Source organism: Anomaloglossus baeobatrachus, chromosome 6, assembly GCF_048569485.1.
Source record: "Anomaloglossus baeobatrachus isolate aAnoBae1 chromosome 6, aAnoBae1.hap1, whole genome shotgun sequence".
Taxonomy (NCBI): Eukaryota; Metazoa; Chordata; class Amphibia; order Anura; family Aromobatidae; genus Anomaloglossus; species Anomaloglossus baeobatrachus.
In genome coordinates, this window is record NC_134358.1 from 445,936,015 (window position 1) to 445,955,221 (window position 19,207).

At 42.1% G+C, this 19,207-nt stretch overlaps 1 protein-coding gene across 1 annotated transcript in view; it reads left to right on the forward strand.

Moving 5' to 3' along the window:
- The window catches only part of GADL1 (glutamate decarboxylase like 1), a 495,595-nt gene that overhangs the window by 70,653 nt on the left and 405,735 nt on the right, over positions 1–19,207 (forward strand). The window contains exon 2 of the mRNA XM_075315246.1: positions 7,130–7,302. Coding sequence (XP_075171361.1) covers positions 7,130–7,302 — 173 coding nt within the window. The remainder of the gene's footprint in view (positions 1–7,129; positions 7,303–19,207) is intronic.

Genomic DNA, 19,207 nt, shown 5'->3' on the forward strand with positions numbered 1-19,207 from the left:
CACCCTTCTGCACAGTTTCGACATGGCGACGAATATGTTTAGCGCTGACAATGCCATTATCAGCATGACAATTCCAGTCATTTACATGCTGGAGCACACGCTAAACACTATTCGGAGTCAGGGGGTGGGACAACATTAAGGGGAGGAACCACAGGAGGATTCATATGTGCAAGAGACAACAACATCACCAAGGTCCAGACGTTCATCATCACCAAGGCGGCAGGCATGGGACCATGGGGGACAGGGATCAACAAGGGCGCATGGTAGCAGGCGAAATGTTGAGGAAGGTGCAGGAGAACATGAAGAAATGGAGGACGAACTGTCCATGGACATGGAAGACTCAGCGGATGAGGGAGACCTTGGTCAAATTTCAGTTGAAAGAGGTTGGGGGGAGATGTCAGAGGAAGAAAGAATGGTTAGCACCTCTATGCCACAAACACAGCGTGGACTTGGTCCGCATGGCTGCGCAAGACACATGAGTGCTTTCTTGCTGCACTACCTCCAACATGACCCTCGTATTGACAAAATTAGAAGTGATGATGACTACTGGCTTGCCACACTATTAGATCCCCGGTACAAGTCCAAATTTTGTTACATAATTCCAGCCATAGAAAGGGACGCACGTATGCAGGAGTATCAGCAGAAGCTGTTACTCGATCTTAGCTCGGCTTTTCCACCAAACAACCGTGCAGGTGCAGGGAGTGAATCTCCCAGTTGTAACTTGACAAACATGGGACTGTCTCGTCATCTTCAACAGTCTACCCGTACCAGTAGGACTGTATCTGGTGCTGGTAACAGCAATTTTATGGAATCTTTTCATAATTTTTTTAGACCCTCCTTTGCAAGGCCACCAGAGACAACAAGTCTGACACATAGTCAATGGCTGGAGAGGATGATACAGGAGTATCTCCAAATGAACATCGATGCCATGACTTTGCAAATGGAGCCTTGCTCATTTTGGGCTTCAAATCTTGAAAAATGGCCAGAGCTCTCCACTTACGCCTTGGAGATTTTGTCATGTCCAGCTGCCAGCGTTGTCTCTGAACGTGTATTCAGTGCTGCTGGGTGTGTGCTGACAGATAAGCGCACGCGTCTGTCCAGTGACAATGTGGACAGACTAACGTTCATCAAAATGAACAAGTCATGGATCCACAAGGAACTTACTACCCCTGTGTCATCCTGGGGAGAGTAAATGCTTGTGGATTTGGAATGTGCTTGATGCAAATCAAAACATCCTGTTTGCAACTAGGGCACAAGTGCTGCCACTGATGGGGTGTCTGTGTGGCCCAATTTTTTGAAAAAAGGGAGACTCCGCTTGGAGTAACCCTTGCTTACATTGTTTTTAAAAGGAGCCAAGATGAACAGAGCTGGGATCAGGAAAGACTTTGCTACCTACCCCGGTGTCATCCTGGGGACGGTTAAGAATGGCGTATTTTGAATGTGCTTGATGCAAATCAAAACATCCTGTTTGCAACTAGGGCACAAGTGCTGCCACTGATGGGGTGTCAGTGTGGCCCAATTTTTGGAAAAAAGGGAGACTCCACTTGGAGTAACCCTTACTTACATTGTTTTTAAAAATTATCCAAGATGAACAGAGCTGGGATCAGGAAAGACTTTGCTACCTACCCTGCTGTCATCCTGGGGACGATTAAGAATGGCGCATTTTTGAGTGTGCTTGATGCAAATCAAAACATCTTGTTTGCAACTAGGGCACAAGTGCTGCCACTGAATGGGTGGGTGTGTGTGGGGCACAATTTTTGGAAAAAAAGGGAGACTCTGCTTGGAGTAACCCTTGCTTGCTGTGTTTTTTAAAAATGATCCAAGATGAACAGAGCTGTGATCAGGAAAGGCTTTGCTACCTACCCCGGAGTCATCCTGGGGACGGTTAAGTATGGCATATTTTTGAATGTGCTTGATGCAAATCTAGCTGTAAAGTGTACAACTAGGGCACAAGTGATGCCACTGAATGAGTGGGTGTGTGTGGGGCCCAATTTTTGGAAAAAAGGGAGACTCCGCTTGGAGTCACCTTGCGGTGTTTTACATGATTTTAGAAGGGCATGCCATGTCTATATCTGTGTCTCGTCCTCTTTTTCCTCGTTACGCTCTTTTGTTTTCACATGAGAATTTGTTCTTGTCACTTTCCCATGTGTTTGTGTTGTGTTGTGAGTTGTTTGTCACCTTTTGGACACCTTTTGAGGGTGTTTTCTAGGTGTTTGTGAATGCCTGCCATTGTTTCCCATGCGGTTCGAGTTTGGTTCGTCGAGCGTTCGACGAACCGAACTCGAACGGGACATCCGTTCGGCGAACCGACATCGTGCCGAACCGCGACCGGTTCGCTCATCTCTAATAATAATATTGTCTTACAATTTGCATCATATAGTAATTTTGTAACAAAAAGGAGACAGTTGAACTCTGTATTGCTAAGATATATGGAAAAGTGAATATGGGAATATAGGCATGCATTATTGCTAAGAAAAACATGAAAAATTGAGATACTTAGCACACAAAAATGGCCAGTTTTATGTGAGCCCAACAGGCAATGGCAAGGCAACCTCTTTTTGTTACGTCCCTTTCAAACTAATGTCTCTCTTTGGGTTAAAAAAACTACAATTTATGGGTGAAAAGAAACCTGCAAATGGAGAATTAAAATTGCCTGAGGCTGAACAGCAGTAGTACTCAATCAGAAGGCATAACCCTGTAATCTAAGAAAAAGACCGATGTCATATCCTAACTTAGGGTTCCTAATTACAGTGATGTATCACCTACTGGGCTACTTAGTGTAGTTTTGATAAAATTGCACTTTAATCAGCAGGAGACTATCATTAGAGGACTCTTTGGCCTGCTGCCATGTAGTCTGTATAACGCTGCCCACATCACTGACTGGTGGCTTTTTGTGCATTGTGTAAATTGTCAAAAAGCTGACAATCAGTTGTGAGCACTGGGTTACAGAGATCCACATTCAAATAACTGCCAGATCTGCAGCAAAGAAAACAGTGATTTTATTAAAATGACGCAGCCAAGTAAGCGAATCAGGGTCTCTAGCTCTAAATTTTGCTGCTCACAGATGCGGTAGCAAAATCTTGGTAAAAGATTTTTTTTAATGCAGGCAAAGAGACTCTGAATCTAATAATGTATCAATTAGTTTACTGGGTGCAGTGTTTCTTAAACAATAAGAGGCTCTAGAATTAACATGTAGCAGATCTGAAAAAACAACCCCCCTCCCAAACCAGACTCTTTATGTACAATGTCTATAGACAGAGAGGTGCTAATCAGAGGGAGAGAGAGCATGGATGGACTAATGTAGTCCAGACAATGACAATCCCAGGTGATAAAACCTTCTATCTATCTAGCTATCTATATCTACATGTCTATCTAGCTATCTATCTAGATGAAAAAAAGAATGCAGCACTCCAAAGTTTAAAAGATGTGGACTTTATTAACCCATGTGGTGTGGCAACATTTTGGTTGATAACCAACCTTCTTCAAGCAACATGGTGTCATGATTCTTGTTGCTTTGCTCTCTTGCAGAGCCAATGAGTTTTTGTGAGTTCTCCTGTGGACTATATGCTCTGGTTCTAGGCCCGAAGGGAGGGGCTTATTGATTAGTACCTTGTTCCGGGTGATCTTTCTGCCTTATCTTGGAGCTCTTTCACCCAGAATGCCACCAGTGTTAGTTCTTGCTTGGCAGTGTGCGTTTCTGGTTCCCGTGAGTTTGTTCTGATCTCGTCCTGCTACCTCTTTGCCCATTTCTGCTTCTCCCCTGCTCTGACTGTACTCTCTGCCTCTCTGACCTTCGGCCTGCTTTATGACTCCGCCTCCGCTCTCTCCTCTGTTACTTACGTGTCCTCTTTGCTTCCAACCCCAGCGTGTACTCTGACCTCGGCTCTGCTCCCCTTCTGTACTTGAAGCTACTTCCTGGCTTACTGATCCTCAGCTTACTTGTGACTTTGGCTTCTCATGCTCCTGCTGTACTGATGTCACCTTCCGACTTCAGACTCTTGGCTTGGTTGACTATGCTACTGACTTTATCCACTAGGATACTAGCGACCTCTAATCAGCAGGCTCCTTATTACACCTAGGTGCTCTACATCCCATTCTGGTACACTTACGACCCCTAATGGCACCGTTGGACTGGCTACCGGAGGAATCTCCAGTAATTCTAGGCCTGCATTGCACACCTGATCTCTAGAGTGCAGCCTAGACTGAACCGCGAGCGCAGAGTTATTAATTCCCCAGCGATTGTGGTTCAGTTCATGACAGCTGCAGACAGGCCAGGCTGATCTCCGGTGCTCTCATCTGAACTCCGGAGACAAGCCTGGCCTGTCCACAGCTGTCATGAACTGAACCGCAATTGCCGGGGAATCAATCACTCAGCGCTCGCGGTTCAGTCCTGCAAACTCTGAGATCAGTCCAGGCTGCAGGTGAGAGCTCTGGAGTGCAATGCAGGTAACTGAATCTAGGCCTGGCATTACTGGAGATTCCTCCGGTAGCCAGTCCGATGCTGCCTAGTGATGTAGCATCACATATGGGCTAATAAACGTCGTCATGCCACATGGGCTAATAAAGTCCACATTTTTTCTTTTTTTATTTGCCTTGCACGAAACCTCTTTGGAGTGCTTTGTACCCACTATTTCATATTTTTCTTGTGTTATTCCAGCTACTTTTAATCTATCTATCTATCTATCTATCTATCTATCTATCTATCTATCCTATTCATCCTATCTATCTGTCTGTCTATCTATCCCTTATATTATTTCACAATCATAGATACAAAATTACTTTCTTTTACACTCACCTTGTTTCAGATTCTGTTAAAACCCTTACTATGTCCAGAAAATATAATAATTAGTGTCATGCCACTTAAATAGTAGCTATTGGTTGTTAAAAGCATTACTAATATTATTGTTTACTGTTATCAGTGACCTTGTTTTTCCCTTTTGAGATGTCCTTATGAGTGGCATACCTCCTACGCATGATCTTCTTAGATAGTGCCCTTTGTGGTAATGCTGTTAAAAAGAATTAAACGTCTGAACTCACCTTGCTGTTGATAATCCCAAATCCCTGTCTTAGCCCATTTCTTTTTGATAATGTATCTCTGTTCCTAATCCTACATTACATAATTGAAGTTCCAGACTATGACTCCACTCTGCTCTCCATATTTCACTGCACAATTTAACACTACTTCTCATGTTGTTAGAGATGAAATAAATGAAATTGCTCCTGTCACAATGTCTTTAGATTCCACTGGCTTTTACACTCTAATTCATACATATTTTCCTTTCTGAGATACAAAAATAAATCAATCACAATCATCATGAAGGGGTTAATGACGTGTGATATGAACTCAGAGAAGTGCTGCGGTTTTACTGCACTGACACGTTTACACATAGAACAGATAAAATGGATTTTTTTTTCTTTTAATACAGTCAAAATATTAAAAAAAGCAACGGATTCTTAATTATCCTGTCAGACATACAAAGTTTCAGAAAAATGCCATTATATTTTTCAATTTACAACAATTTTAACCTTAGGACTAGTGATCGGTGAACCTGAACTACAAAGTTCAGGGTCCATTCTGAACACCTAGTGTCTATGTATGGACTCCAAACATGGACTTCTCAGGGAGGTCCATGTTCCTGTTTGGGTTCGGCCAACTGGATTAAAATAAAAAAGGAAGCAAAATGGGGATTAAAGCAGGGCTTACCAAGTTTCTGCATGGCTATCACACTGTTTCCACTCATTAAATCTCATGAATATTCATTGTCTTACCCGCCCACACTCTGGGACAGCATCTCTGATTGGTTTTAGTCAGACCATCAGCATGCTGGCATCTGTGATTGGTTACCCTCACACGAGCTGTCTGGGTACCCGAAGTGGAGTGTAAAAACAAAAAAAAAATTGCAAAAAATGGTGAAGGATCCCTTGTATTTTGATAACTAATGCAGATAGAGCAGACAGTTGGAGGCTGCAGCCGCCAGCGGTGTGCATTATCTTAGCTGTGCATCAAAATACAAGTGACTCCATGCGGATTTTTGCATTATTCAAATAAATATTTAAAAAAACCACCATGGCGCCACCCCCTTAATATTGGGGCACCCTACACCAATATAAATTCATTTATTTTTACTGTAAGATAGACCAGCAGAATATGTCTGTAAGTGAAAGCGTCAGACACGCTGTTACTCAGGGTGGGGGCGCTTCTGATTGCAATCAATGCAAGATGTTGGTGGGCGGGGAAAGGAATGCATATGCAAATAAAGCTAACACACAGTCCCGAAAGTGAATGGGTGGTCTGGAAGCAGTCTACAGCCTAGCCTCAGTAAGTATCGTGCACCTGTTCCTATCCTCCTATCCCTTCTACCACCATTATTAATCAGCAGATTCTAGTCCCCATAGACTTATATGGGGACTAATATCCGGACCAAAACCAGAATTTAAAAACCAGATAACAGGGACCCTCTGGTCCCTGTTATCTGAAAGTCTGCTCATGACCTACAAATCCGTCCATATTTTTCACTTACTAGATCTTCAATTCACTGACTCTTCTAGCATGAACCGTCTCTTGTCCCATAAACTAAAGCCTCCCATTTTGGGCTAGTCCCAACACTTAACTACTTCTGACCCTGATGTCTGTTGCTAATCAGATGTTAACTTCCTTCACCGGACAATATAAACATTATCAATGTTCATCACATCATGCATTACATACTACATCAGTATACATTAGACAGCCAAACATCACAATACGTTACAATTCACACGATACAATATTTACAAAATACTCAAGACATTATTCACATTACACTATGTAATAATATAATGACGTGATTAGTGTCTTTATTGGTAGAAATACAACCACAGCAGCCCACCCCTCTTACATTATAACTACTCTCATGATGTTGTGTATGCATAGGATCACATATTTCTATCTGCATTGATTTCCAGACATTAAGGCTGTAAATTTCCATTAAACTGTCCTGCATTAGACAAGACAGTGCCCCCCGCAGAGTATTATACAGCATAAATATTGTATTACCTTGGAGAAAATATGTTACCTTTATTTTATTTGCATTGTGTAAACATTTCCTAGAGGAGTTTTATTTCTAACTAAAATAATTCTGTTTTTCAGCTGATTCAAGCCCACAGGAAACAAAAGGAATGAAAAAGAACGCGGTACTTGTGGAAGGTGTTGTTCTCAATGGACCAATAATTGATTGCATTTCTGGAGAAAAATTTGTGGAAGACGTTTTTAGGATATTGATGAATCAGGTTATACACAAGGCAAATGATGTCACTGAGAAGGTAAAATTATGATTACTACTAACTTTAATAAAGTGTTGAGAGTCATGTTGAGTAGTGTTGAGCGAGTAGTTAACTATTTGTACTTGTGCTGTTAGCGAGTACTGTCCGCTACTCGCATATTCGTTACACGTAGCGGGCGCAATGTAAGTCAATGTGAAATACTCGCTAAGAAGCGAGTAACCCAAAAGTCGTACTATTCGCTACTTTCGGGTTACTCGCTACTTAGTGAGTATTTCCCATTGACTTACATTGTGCCCGCTACTCGTAACGAATATGCGAGTAACGGACAGTACTCGCTAACAGCATAACAAGTACGAATAGTCAACTACTCACTCAACACTAGTGTTGAGTGAACCGCTCAAAATGTATAAAATATGCCCAATGAACAAACTGAGCGAAACTATGATCATATCCAAAACACAATAGTTTTAGCTAGTATGTCCATTTATAGGAATCATGAGTACATATTACTATTATATGCCATTAATTCATTACCAGAAGACGTCTGACCTCTAGGACTACTGCAGATTACCTCAAGGAATGGGCAAAAGCATCTTTGAACTTTTACACAGTAATGCTCACTTCTATTTAATGGCGCCATGTGAACATGGTTGTGTTGTATTTTCCTACACAACAGATAGATGGTAGAACTACTGTGCAAAAAAAATGTGCTGAGGAATCGGCAGAAATTGCTCAGTTGGGACATTGAAACTGACCTACCTAACTAAATGGGCCACCTTCTAGCCTTACACCACATTTAGGCTATGTGTGCACTTTGCGTTGAGGTAGTTGCAGTTCTAAACACATCCTCTGGCAGAAATGGTTTTTGACAGATTTAGTTTTGACCACAAAAACGCTATAAATACTCTTGCGTTTTTACCACGTTTTGGCCACGTTTGTACCACGATTTACATGCTTTTTCATTGCTTAAAGTCAGATGCATTTTGAAGACAAATACACTGCTAAATAAAGTATAAACATTCAAACACTATGAAAAAAAGGGAAAAAAATTATAACATATCATGATTAAAATCATACACAAAATTGATTATTTTATTAAAATGATAACTGTTTGCTAATATTTATGTATAAAATAACGTTATATTATTGATTTTCATAAATTTAATTGTCGGACTGTGTGTGTGTAAAGGGACATATCATGCCCTTAACCCCTTAACAACCGCGGGCCGTAAAATTACGTCCTAGCAGTCATAACGTTACTGCCCGCGGTCTGCCGGCGACAGCATGCTGCGATCGGTGCACATCTCAGCTGATTTTCACAGCTGAGATGTGTGCCTGCTAGGCACGAGCAGAATCGTTATCTGCTCGTGCCGTTTAACCCCTTAAATTGCGCTGTCAATATGTGACAGCGCCATTATAAGCACGATCGCAGTAAACTTTTACTTACCGCTCGATACCGGAAGTCACGTGACGCGAACACGTGACTTCCGGTAGTTGTCATGGTAGCACAGGGTCATGTGATGACTCCTGTACTACACATGAATTGCTTTCACTTTCGATGTGCCCGCGGCACAGTGAAAAAGAAAGTGAGCGTATCTGCTGTTTACAGCTATGTAGCTGTGATCAGCAGATAGTGCAGTGCGATCGGACTGCTGATCGCAATAGCCCCCTAGGGGACTAATAAATTAAAAAAAAAAAGTAAAAAAAAAAGTTTTAAAAAATTAAAAAAAACCCTAAAAGTTCAAATCACCCCCCATTCGCCTCATTGAAAACTAAAGGGTTAAAAAAATAAAAAATATACACACATTTGGTATCGCCGCGTTCAGAAACGCCCGATCTATCAAAATATAAAATCAATTAATCTGATCAGTATACGGCGTAGCGGCAAAAAAATTCCAAATGCCAAAACGTTTTTTGTCGCCACAACTTTTGCGCAAAATGCAATAAAAGGCAATCAAAACGCAGCATCTGCGCAAAAATGGTACCATTAAAAAACGTCAGCTCGAGACGCAAAAAATAAGCCGTCACTGAGCCATAGATCCCGAAAAATGAGAATGCTACGGATCACGGAATATGGCGTAAAACGTACGCCACTTTTTTCGGACAAACTTCCGATTTTTTTTAACCCCTTATATAAAAGTAAACCTATACATGTTTGGTGTCTACGAACTCGCACTGATCTGAGGCATCACACCCACAAATCAGTTTTACCATATAGTGAACACAGTGAAAAAAATATCTCAAAAACAATAGTGCTATCGCACTTTTTTTGCAATTTTTCTGCATTTGGAATTTTTTTGCCATTTTCCAGTACACTATATGGTAAAACTTAACATTTAATTTAAAAGTACAGCTCGTTCCGCAAAAAATGAGCCCTCACATGACCATATTGACTAAAAAATAAAAAAGTTACGTCTCTCAGAAAAAGAATGGCGAAAAAAAAAACGGAAAGCGAAAAATCGGCCAGTCGTGAAGGGGTTAATATAATGTCAAAAATGCATGAATTTAATATGTCAAAAAAAGCATGATTTCTGCATCAAAAAAGCATGTTAAACGCTAGGATTTTGATTTAGGATGCGTTTAGAAACTTCTCATTGACTCTAATGTTAGAAAAACCCTGCCAAAATGGCAAAAACAATTGACATGCTGCTTCTTTGAATGCTGAGTTTTTGCCAAAATGTCAGCAACCAAAACACTGCGTTTTTAAAAGCATTGTGCGCACAAGAAATCACAATTTCCCATAGACTTTGCTTGAAAATCAAAACGCATGCATTTTTGCATTAAAACGCTGCAGTTCAAAACGCTGCGGAAATGCAGGAAAAACCCGCAAAGTGCGCACATAGCCTTATATTATTTTTGGTTTGAAGATGCTTGATAAGAACTACAGTTCGTCGGAAAAGGTGAAACACAAATTGAATTCAAATTGTGCCCAAGTTTGGAGCCCATATTTTATACAGTAAGGCTATGTGCCCACGCTGCGGATTTACAGCGGATTTTGCCGCGGATTTGCCGTGGATTTACCGCGGATTTGCCGAAATTCTGCAGCAGCGGCACTTCCAAGCCATTTCAATGGCATTTTGGAAATGCTGTGCCCATGCTGCGGATTTTTCCGCGGCGGATTTGCCGCGGATTTTGATCCGGAAAAATCTGCAGCATGTCAATTATTGTTGCGGATTTTGTTGCGGATTTTTCCCATGCAAGTCAATGCAAGGTGTAAAATCCGCAAGAAATCCGCAGGTCTGTTCCCACAGGCTCTTTTTCCTGCGGATTTGGTGCGGATCTCGCAAACAAATCCGCAGGAAGTGATGTAGGATAGTTCAGGAAGAGGAAGTTTCACCATTTTGTAGTGTAGAGTAGTGGCAGTGTAGTCGTGTTGTGTCCGGACTCTGGATTGCCAGCTAAAAGCAGCTAGTTACAGGCTGCTTGCTTTTAGCTGGCAAAACAGGATCCCAGGTCTTTTTTCACAATTCTTTTTTAAAAAAAAAAAAATGTGCTCCGCTGTATTTTCACTGTCCAGCCCGATGCAAGCAAGCAACTGAGGGCTGTGCTTCTCAGCGGGATAAGGCTGAAGCATTCTCTGCCCCTCCCGCTGAGAAAAACAGTCCTCAGCTGCCCCTGAAAATGGCGGCTCCGTTGTGAAGCGCCATTCTCAAGTGCTGTACCGAGGCTCATCCAGCTGCCCTGATGCATTTGGCTGGCTGGGTAATATAATGGGGTTAATGCCAGTTTTCTGCAAACTGGCACTAAGCCCGGGGTTCATAATGTCATGCCTGTGTAGACACGGCCATTATGAACCTCCGTTTGGTAATAAAGAAAAGAAAACACTTTTTTAAAAATTTTATTTGAAAGAAAAACACACACACACATCCCTGATTGCCATCTTTATTACTCCCAAGCCTCACTCCATTCATACAGTGTGAAAAACCCTATGCCCAACCACCTCCCCCCTGATATCTCTAATCACTGTATTCTCGTGCAGTGGGGCAGATTTATTGAAAATGTCTAACTTTTGCAAAATTAGACCTCCCAATCTTAAAATGTGCTTAATTTTATTGAAGTGGCTCATTTTTGTTTGATTAGTTTGATTAATATTTGCACTGTTGAGTGTAAGTTTATGGTTGATTTATTTGATGCAGAAAATTATGCCAAATTAATCAATTTTGGAGCACAGGATCACAACTTAGTTCTTGGTCTGATTATTTTCTAATAGGTCGTCACCCCTTGTTGGATGTTTTTAAAACTATAATGAAAACATATACCGTAAGGGTAAGGAGACACAGCAAGTAAAACGGGCTGAGTGGAATGCGATAAAAAAATTGCCTTCCACTCAGACCCATATTACTCTATGGGGTGGTTCCCATCTACAATTTCCATTCCAAAACATGTATTGAGTAGCTGAGAAATTTGGAAAGAATAATGCAGCTCCTATTAAGATATCCTTGTAGGATGCTACTATTTGGAATGTGAGGCAATGAAGTGAAGCTTACAAGCTTTTTGGCGATTACCTTAACAACACGGTATGCCTACCAGCTACATAATTATGATGCAGTTGCCTTTTTACAATCCTTGTAAAATCAATTGATGATTAATTCTGACAATACTTCATTTACACCCACTAAGTAGACTCAACAAAGCAATTTTTTTTCTAGAGTTTATAGTTAACAATCTTGTTCAATCATCATCAATTACTTTCCTTTCGCACGTAGTGATTTTTTTGCTATGCTCGTTGGCTTGCTCCAGGCAAGCTTTTACAGTTTACTAGCTTGCTTAATGGTTTTGTGTAAAACAGCAGAAGGATGGATAACTCACACATATTTTTGCCACTCTGTGTGCTAAATGAGCCATATTAAATGTTTAAAAAATCCATGATAAGGGAGAAAATTGTATCTAATTTGGCACAAGCTTCCAAGGAGCAAGAAAAATATTGATCAAATGAGTCTTTCATTATATGGCACATCTTGTATTCCTAAGAGTGTGCACAGCTATATTTGTATATTTTTTCTTACCTTTTACAGTTCATTAATCAAGAAACTAAACATCAAGTAGAGCTCCGCTATTTTCAGAACTTCTATATTCATAGTCATATTCATTTTTTTCCCTTTTCATTTATCAATTGAGATGAAAATGTAAAATAAATCATAACTTTTTTATTTTTCCATTAATGATTCTGTGTAACAGTTTGGTTTTTTTTGCTCGCTGACCTGTAGTTTTTATGGTTTATGGATACTGTGTTGGAGTATATTGTTTTCATCGCTTTTCATTGCAGATGATTTCCTTTTCTGTGTTCAACATTGAGTTTAAACTATTTTATACAAATACAACTTCATTTCTTATATGATACTGTAGCGCTCCACGGGGTAGTTGGTTAACCTACTCGTTGCCGGACCATTTAGGGTCGTGTCAGGCAATGTCATGTGTGGCCTTTCATGGTTCGATTGCCCCGAAAAGTACAGGATATTTTGGTGAAACGGCGTGTTTGGGGAAAGTTTGTCATGACGCCACCTGTGGTATGCGGCAAGGGAGTATCCGCAGCTGCAGAATTCCTCACCGGGGCAGGTGTTATGGCAGCTGGGAGGTGGAGCAGGCCCCGGGTGGATGATGGGGATTTTAATGGCCGTTGGCGCCTAAGCGCTGGGCGGCAATGCCGGTAAGGACGAGCCAACACAGTGTCTATGGGTTGAAGGTATAGTTTACTCACAGTTTCAGTCGCCAGCCAAATAGCACTGGTCACTGCAGTGATGGCCTCAGGTCGATTCCGGATCCGTGGGAAGTCAGAATTGGTGAGGGAGTCTGTAGGCCCTTTCTAACTGCGTATTTTAGTGTGGGTCCCTGTGGCTTGAAGCACGTAGAGTCCCTTCCGTACTAGGTAGAGTACTGTTCCCTATGTCAGTAGCGGGGATCCCCTTGAGTCTCACCGTGATCGAGGCCTGGGAGTCCTAGGTGCCACTTGGCTCTGGAAACTTAGGTGGTCGAAGAAGCATAGAACCTCTCCATCTGGTAGAATCTGGTGATGCAACGTGGAATTACACCACCCTAGGGTGCTGCACCCTGAACAGCGCTGGTGCTGGGGGAACTGACATGGTATCCTCCACAGAGACCGTTAAACTCCTATGTCCCACAGGAGCTACCATGAAAGACATCCGCTCACTGTCACTCCTGCTGGAGAACTCTCTGTATTACTATCTATGGCTCCTATCTCCCCCTGGTGGCCGTAACTCCCCCCCAACCCAGGTCCTAAGCTAGTGAATTGGGACCCCATTTGTGAGGACATCCTGTAAATGCCACACTGTAAGTGACCCCTTTGGTACCCGATCCTTGGGGGGAGTAGGGCAACCCTTGTGTGTACAGTATGTGGTTGTGTATGATGAAACTGGTACCAACCTTCCTTGGATCCATGATCAGCACTACACCCCAAGTGGAGTGCAGTACCCTGTGGCAACCCGAGCCTCAGGGGTGCCACAATATGGCCCTTTTTGAGTAATATTATTTTAGTGACCAAACAAAGAAAAGTCTGGCACCAAGAGCTTAAAACTAAGTAATAAAACGCTTTACTTAAATGGATGATCTGGAGTAAAATCATGAATCTGACAGTCAAGTGCATAAAGTCCATCCCAAAGAAGTGAAAAGGTGGCACTCACCAACTATAAAACGTCCTTTATTGATTCATAACATTTAAAGTGGTGAGGAGAGGGGTTCAGGCAACGTCCGGGAGACCTGTGGAAGCGCAATCGCACGCAAAATGTCCGTCATCATCTGCATATCTCTAGCACCCTTCTTCCCACCACTTTTAATATTATGAATCAATAAAGGATGTTTTATATTTGGTGAGTGCCACTTTTTCACTTCTTTGGGATGGACTTTAGTAATGTTTTTCATAGTCTTTATCAAGAGGGCATAGCTCAGAGTAATAAAGCAGAGCAGCCTGAAACCATGCCCCCAGATAATCCTTTGAGCCATGCCACCTTGGTAAATATCATACAAATTAGCACTAAATAAAAAGGCAAATGTACAGGGCCAGCCTTAGGATTAGGGGCGGACACTGACAGCTTGTGGCCCCTGTGCAAGAAATTGTGCCTGGGCCCCCACCCATCTTTAATGGCGACAAAGCTGCAGAGTTATATAGTTTTATAAGACGCACTGGATTATAAAATGCACCCCAAATTTAGAGATTAAAAAGGTTAAAAAAAAAAATGGGATCTGTCTTATACACAGTGGTGTCTTACTGTTGGCTGGGTGAGGCAGGGCGGTGTGGCTGCTGTGTGACCAGCTGTGCTGGCTGTATGAGGCAGGGCGGTGCGCCTGCTGTCCCAGATGCTGGTGGTGTCTAATTAAAAGAAATGCCTCCCCCCTTCCGGAATCAATGCGCAGATTGAGCTCTTGGCTCTATGACAATCCGAGATTTCATCTGCGCATGCGCTTACTCCTGGTGGCATTATTGGAAGATCGCACTGCTGACAGAGCATATTACCCACCACAATGCCCTGCTCCACACAGCTCCGCACTGCTGACAGAGCAACTTACAAGTCATACCACCGTGCTGTACCACCATGTGTAAGTGACCCCTATGGATTCCCACGGGTGGTCCGCTCCCTGGCTTGTACGTGTCGGGAGAGCCCGTTTTGCCTGCAGGCACTGGCCCTTGGATCTCTGGCCGTTGGCGGTGGCTCTTATCCAGACGGGTTGGGCTGTTGCCTTCTGACGGGACTTGGTTGGGAATGAACCCCTGAGGTCCAGACCGCAATCAGAGAATTTGACCTTTACGGCGGCTTCCGAGCCTAGTCGGGGGTCTGAGTACCCTGCCTTGGTGCTTGGCTTCAATCCGCTCCTCGGTTCAGTACCGGTGGGCCACCGCCCGACCCCGGTCCTACAGTTCCACAGACCTCTATCAACTCCTGCAGACAGCCATCACTGTCTGCCGACCTTGCTGATGGTGCCTGGGCTCCGACCTAGACACACACAGACTGTCCTTCTCTCCACTTCCACTGTCTACTACAATCTGCTCCAAACTCACTGCTTTTGCCGCCTCCAGGCCTGTGAACTCCTTGATGGGTGGGGCCAACCACCTGGCTCCACCCCACCTGGTGTGGACATCAGACCCTGGAGGGAGGCAACAAGGGTTTTGTTTGACAGGTGTTCCTGACCAGGGGAGGGGGTGTGTTTATGTGATGTTATTCTGTGACCCCTGGGTCCAGGGCGTTATATATATATATATATATATATATATATATATATATATTTATATAAAATGTGTATGTGTGTGTATATATATATATATATATATATATATATATATATATATATATATATAATATATATATATTAGTACAGACAAAAAGTTTGGACGCACCTTCTCATTCAAAGAGTTTTCTTTATTTTCAGGACTCTGAAAATTGTAGATTCACATTAAAGGCATCAAAACTGAAATAAAACATGTGGAATGAAATACTTAAAGTGTGAAACAACTGAAAATCTGTCTTATATTCTAGGTTCTTCAAAGTAGCCACCTTTTGCTTTCATTACTACTTTGCACACTCTTGGCATTCTCTTGATGAGCTTTAAGAGGTAGTCACCGGAAATGGTTTTCCAACAGTCTTGAAGGAGTTCCCAGAGATGCTTAGCACTTGTTGGCCCTTTTGCCTTCACTCTGCGGTCCAGCTCACCCCAAACAATCTCGATTGGGTTCAGGTCTGGTGACTGTGAAGACCAAGTAATCTGGCGTAGCACCCCATCACTCTCCTTCTTAGTCAAATAGCCCTTACACAGCCTGGAGGTGTGTTTGGGGTCATTGTCCTGTTGAAAAATAAATGATGGGCCAACTAAACGCAAACCGGGTGGAATAGCACGCCACTGCAAGATGCTGTGGTAGGTATGCTGGTTCTGTATACCTTCAATTTTGAATAAATCCCCAACAGTGTCACCAGCAAAGCACCCCCACACCATCACACCTCCTCCTCCATGCTTCACGGTGGGAAACAGGCATGTAGAGTCCATCCGTTCACCTTTTCTACAAAGACACGGTGGTTGGATCCAAAGATCTCAAATTTGGACTCATCAGACCAAAGCACAGATTTCCACTGGTCTAATGTCCATTCCTTGTGTTCTTTAGCCCAAACAAGTCTCTTCTGCTTGTTGCCTGTCCTTAGCAGTGGTTTACTAGCAGCTATTTTACCATGAAGGCCTGCTGCACAAAGTCTCCTCTTAACAGTTGTTCAAGAGATGAGAAGATGTGTCCAAACTTTTGGTCTGTACAATATAATTATACAGTATATATAATTATATACAATGTATATAAAGCTGAATGTGTATATGTATGTATGTGTGTATGTCCGGGATTGGCATCTGCACCGTCGCAGCTACAGCCACAAAATTTTGCACACTCACACATCTGGACCCCGAAAGCGTCATAGGCTATGTTGTGAGGTGAAATTTTAACCCCACACGTTCCAATTTACCAATCAATTTTTCCCCTTTCTACATAATGGGGAAAAAGTGAAACGAAACGTGTATCCGCACCGTTGCATTTACAATCACGAAATTTTGCACAGACACCTCATGTGACCCAGGGAACGTCGTAGACTATGTTTTAATATATAGAATAGAATCTGGCTCACATGTGGATTAGGTGCCTCCGAGAAAAGAGTCAAATATATAAAGAATCAACTCGGGCACTCAAAGAACATGAAAAAATAGAGAATGTTGATGCTTTTGATTCCAATTTTATTCATGCAAAGGTATGTTATGACGTTTCGGCCATACAATTAGGCCTTTATCAAATAAATGATCACTGAAAAAACAAAAATGTCACAATAAGTACACAATGTTATTTTCACATACATGTAAATTCACTTTTCATAATGCATGGGACAAAAATTGGCAGATGTTCGTTTCCAAAGAACAATAGAAATAAAAGAAATCATTCAAATTAAACCTAAGTACACGTTATGGTGTGAACAATCAATAGTCCAGAGGTTGAGAGCTATTAGTCCTTATTAGACCCAAGTACAAAGCTTTTATAGTGCAAAAGAATACATACCACAGGAAACGTATATGATACTAGAATAGTGAAAACAAGTTCACATGTGTGGGCAAATGGACCTTAGTAATCAACCTAAGGTAAAGAACAAAGTCTGAGAAAAATACATATAATACATATGCATGTGACGGCATGGGACCGATAGGTATAAAATGTGAAACAGGGGATATAAGTTAAAAGGTTTCTAGTGAAATTACCTTTGCTATTGTCTATATGATACATCTCTTGTGGACACAACGTACGTTCATTTGAATGCTGTAGCGTAAAGCCCACTAAATGGCATAAAATACAAGAAGAGCAGTAGCTGTTAAACTGAAATATTGAAATATCCACCAGGGGGGAGGGAAAGGGGGGTGGGCGTGTCAGCCTGAAACATCCATAGAGGGGGGGGAGAAATGCATACCCTTTGTTACTCACCATAATACGTGTCAGGATCAATATTATGTAATATAAGAATAAGACTCCAAGTCCTTGAAACTATGATATACAGAAAAAGTGCATCAATATATCTGCAAGCTATGTTCTGACAGTGATCATTACAACATATTCGGGGATATGCCACAAACCTTATTCCATTGTCAAAGTTTCCATAGAGTATGAAGGCCCTGTGTCTACAGCCCCCCTGTAGGGATCTATAAGATTATCAAAATCAACTGCTGTTTGTATATACCATTTGACATAACTAGGTCAAAGCCCCTATTCGTTACCTGTATGTGCAGAATGCAGTGGTGATTCCCGTGGGGATGAAAGGCTGTGTGTGGGGTGGGAGCCAGCGGAGTCCAAAGGTGCTGGTGCGTGTATGGCAGCCGCCATTTAAAGCCAGAGCACGTGAGCAGGGTAGACTATGTTTTGACCATAAAATTTAACCCCGCGTTTTACAGTTACTCTTTAAAAAACATGCCTCCTTTAAAGTAAATGGAGCCTGGAACTACAGGTTATTAGTAGGAGCTGTGATTGGTTGCTATAGGAACAAAAGACATTGTTAGTATAAGAAGCTTATATGTGACGTAATAAGATGACGGTGGGGAGACGGATAGAGAGAGACAGACAGGGAGACAGACAGAGAAATAGAGACAGACGGTGAAAGAGACAGACAGAGACAGACGGTGAAAGAGACAGAGACAGACGGTGAAAGAGACAGAGACAGACGGTGAAAGAGACAGAGACAGATGGTGAAAGAGACAGACGGTGAAAGAGACAGACCTGGAAAGAGACAGACCTGGAAAGAGACAGACCTGGAAAGAGACAGACCTGGAAAGAGACTGACCTGGAAAGAGACTGACCTGGAAAGAGACAGATGAGGAAAGAGACAGACAGACATGCAGACATGCAGAAAGTGACAGAGACCGGCAGACAGGGAAGGAGGAGACGGCCAGAGAGACAGACAAAGATAGATGGGGAAAGACACAGACCTTGATAGACAGAGGGGGAAAGAGACAGACAGGAAAAGACACAGACGAAGAGATGGGGAGACAGACTGGGAAAGAGAGAGACCTGGGAAAGAGACAGACCTAGAAAGAGACAGATGGGGAAAGAAACAGAGAGATAGAGACAGACAAAAAAAGAGACAGAGACAGGCAGACGGGGAAAGAGACAGACGGGGAAAGAGACAGACGGGGAAAGAGATAGACGGAGCACATTACTTGGCCAATTTAGTTAAATCTAAGTGGAATATCTGTGGTGTTTAAATATATGTTGTGAAATGCTTCTATTAGCTTAGTTTTTGCCTTTTAATAATTACATTTCTATCTATTTGTTTTGTGTTTTTTGTGTACAGAATATATTTTTGTTAATGCATTCTATTTTGTTAACAACAGTTATTAATCCTGGCGAAGCCGGGGAGTACAGCTAGTGTGTATGTATGTATATATATATATATATATGTGTGTGTGTGTGTGTGTATGTATGTGT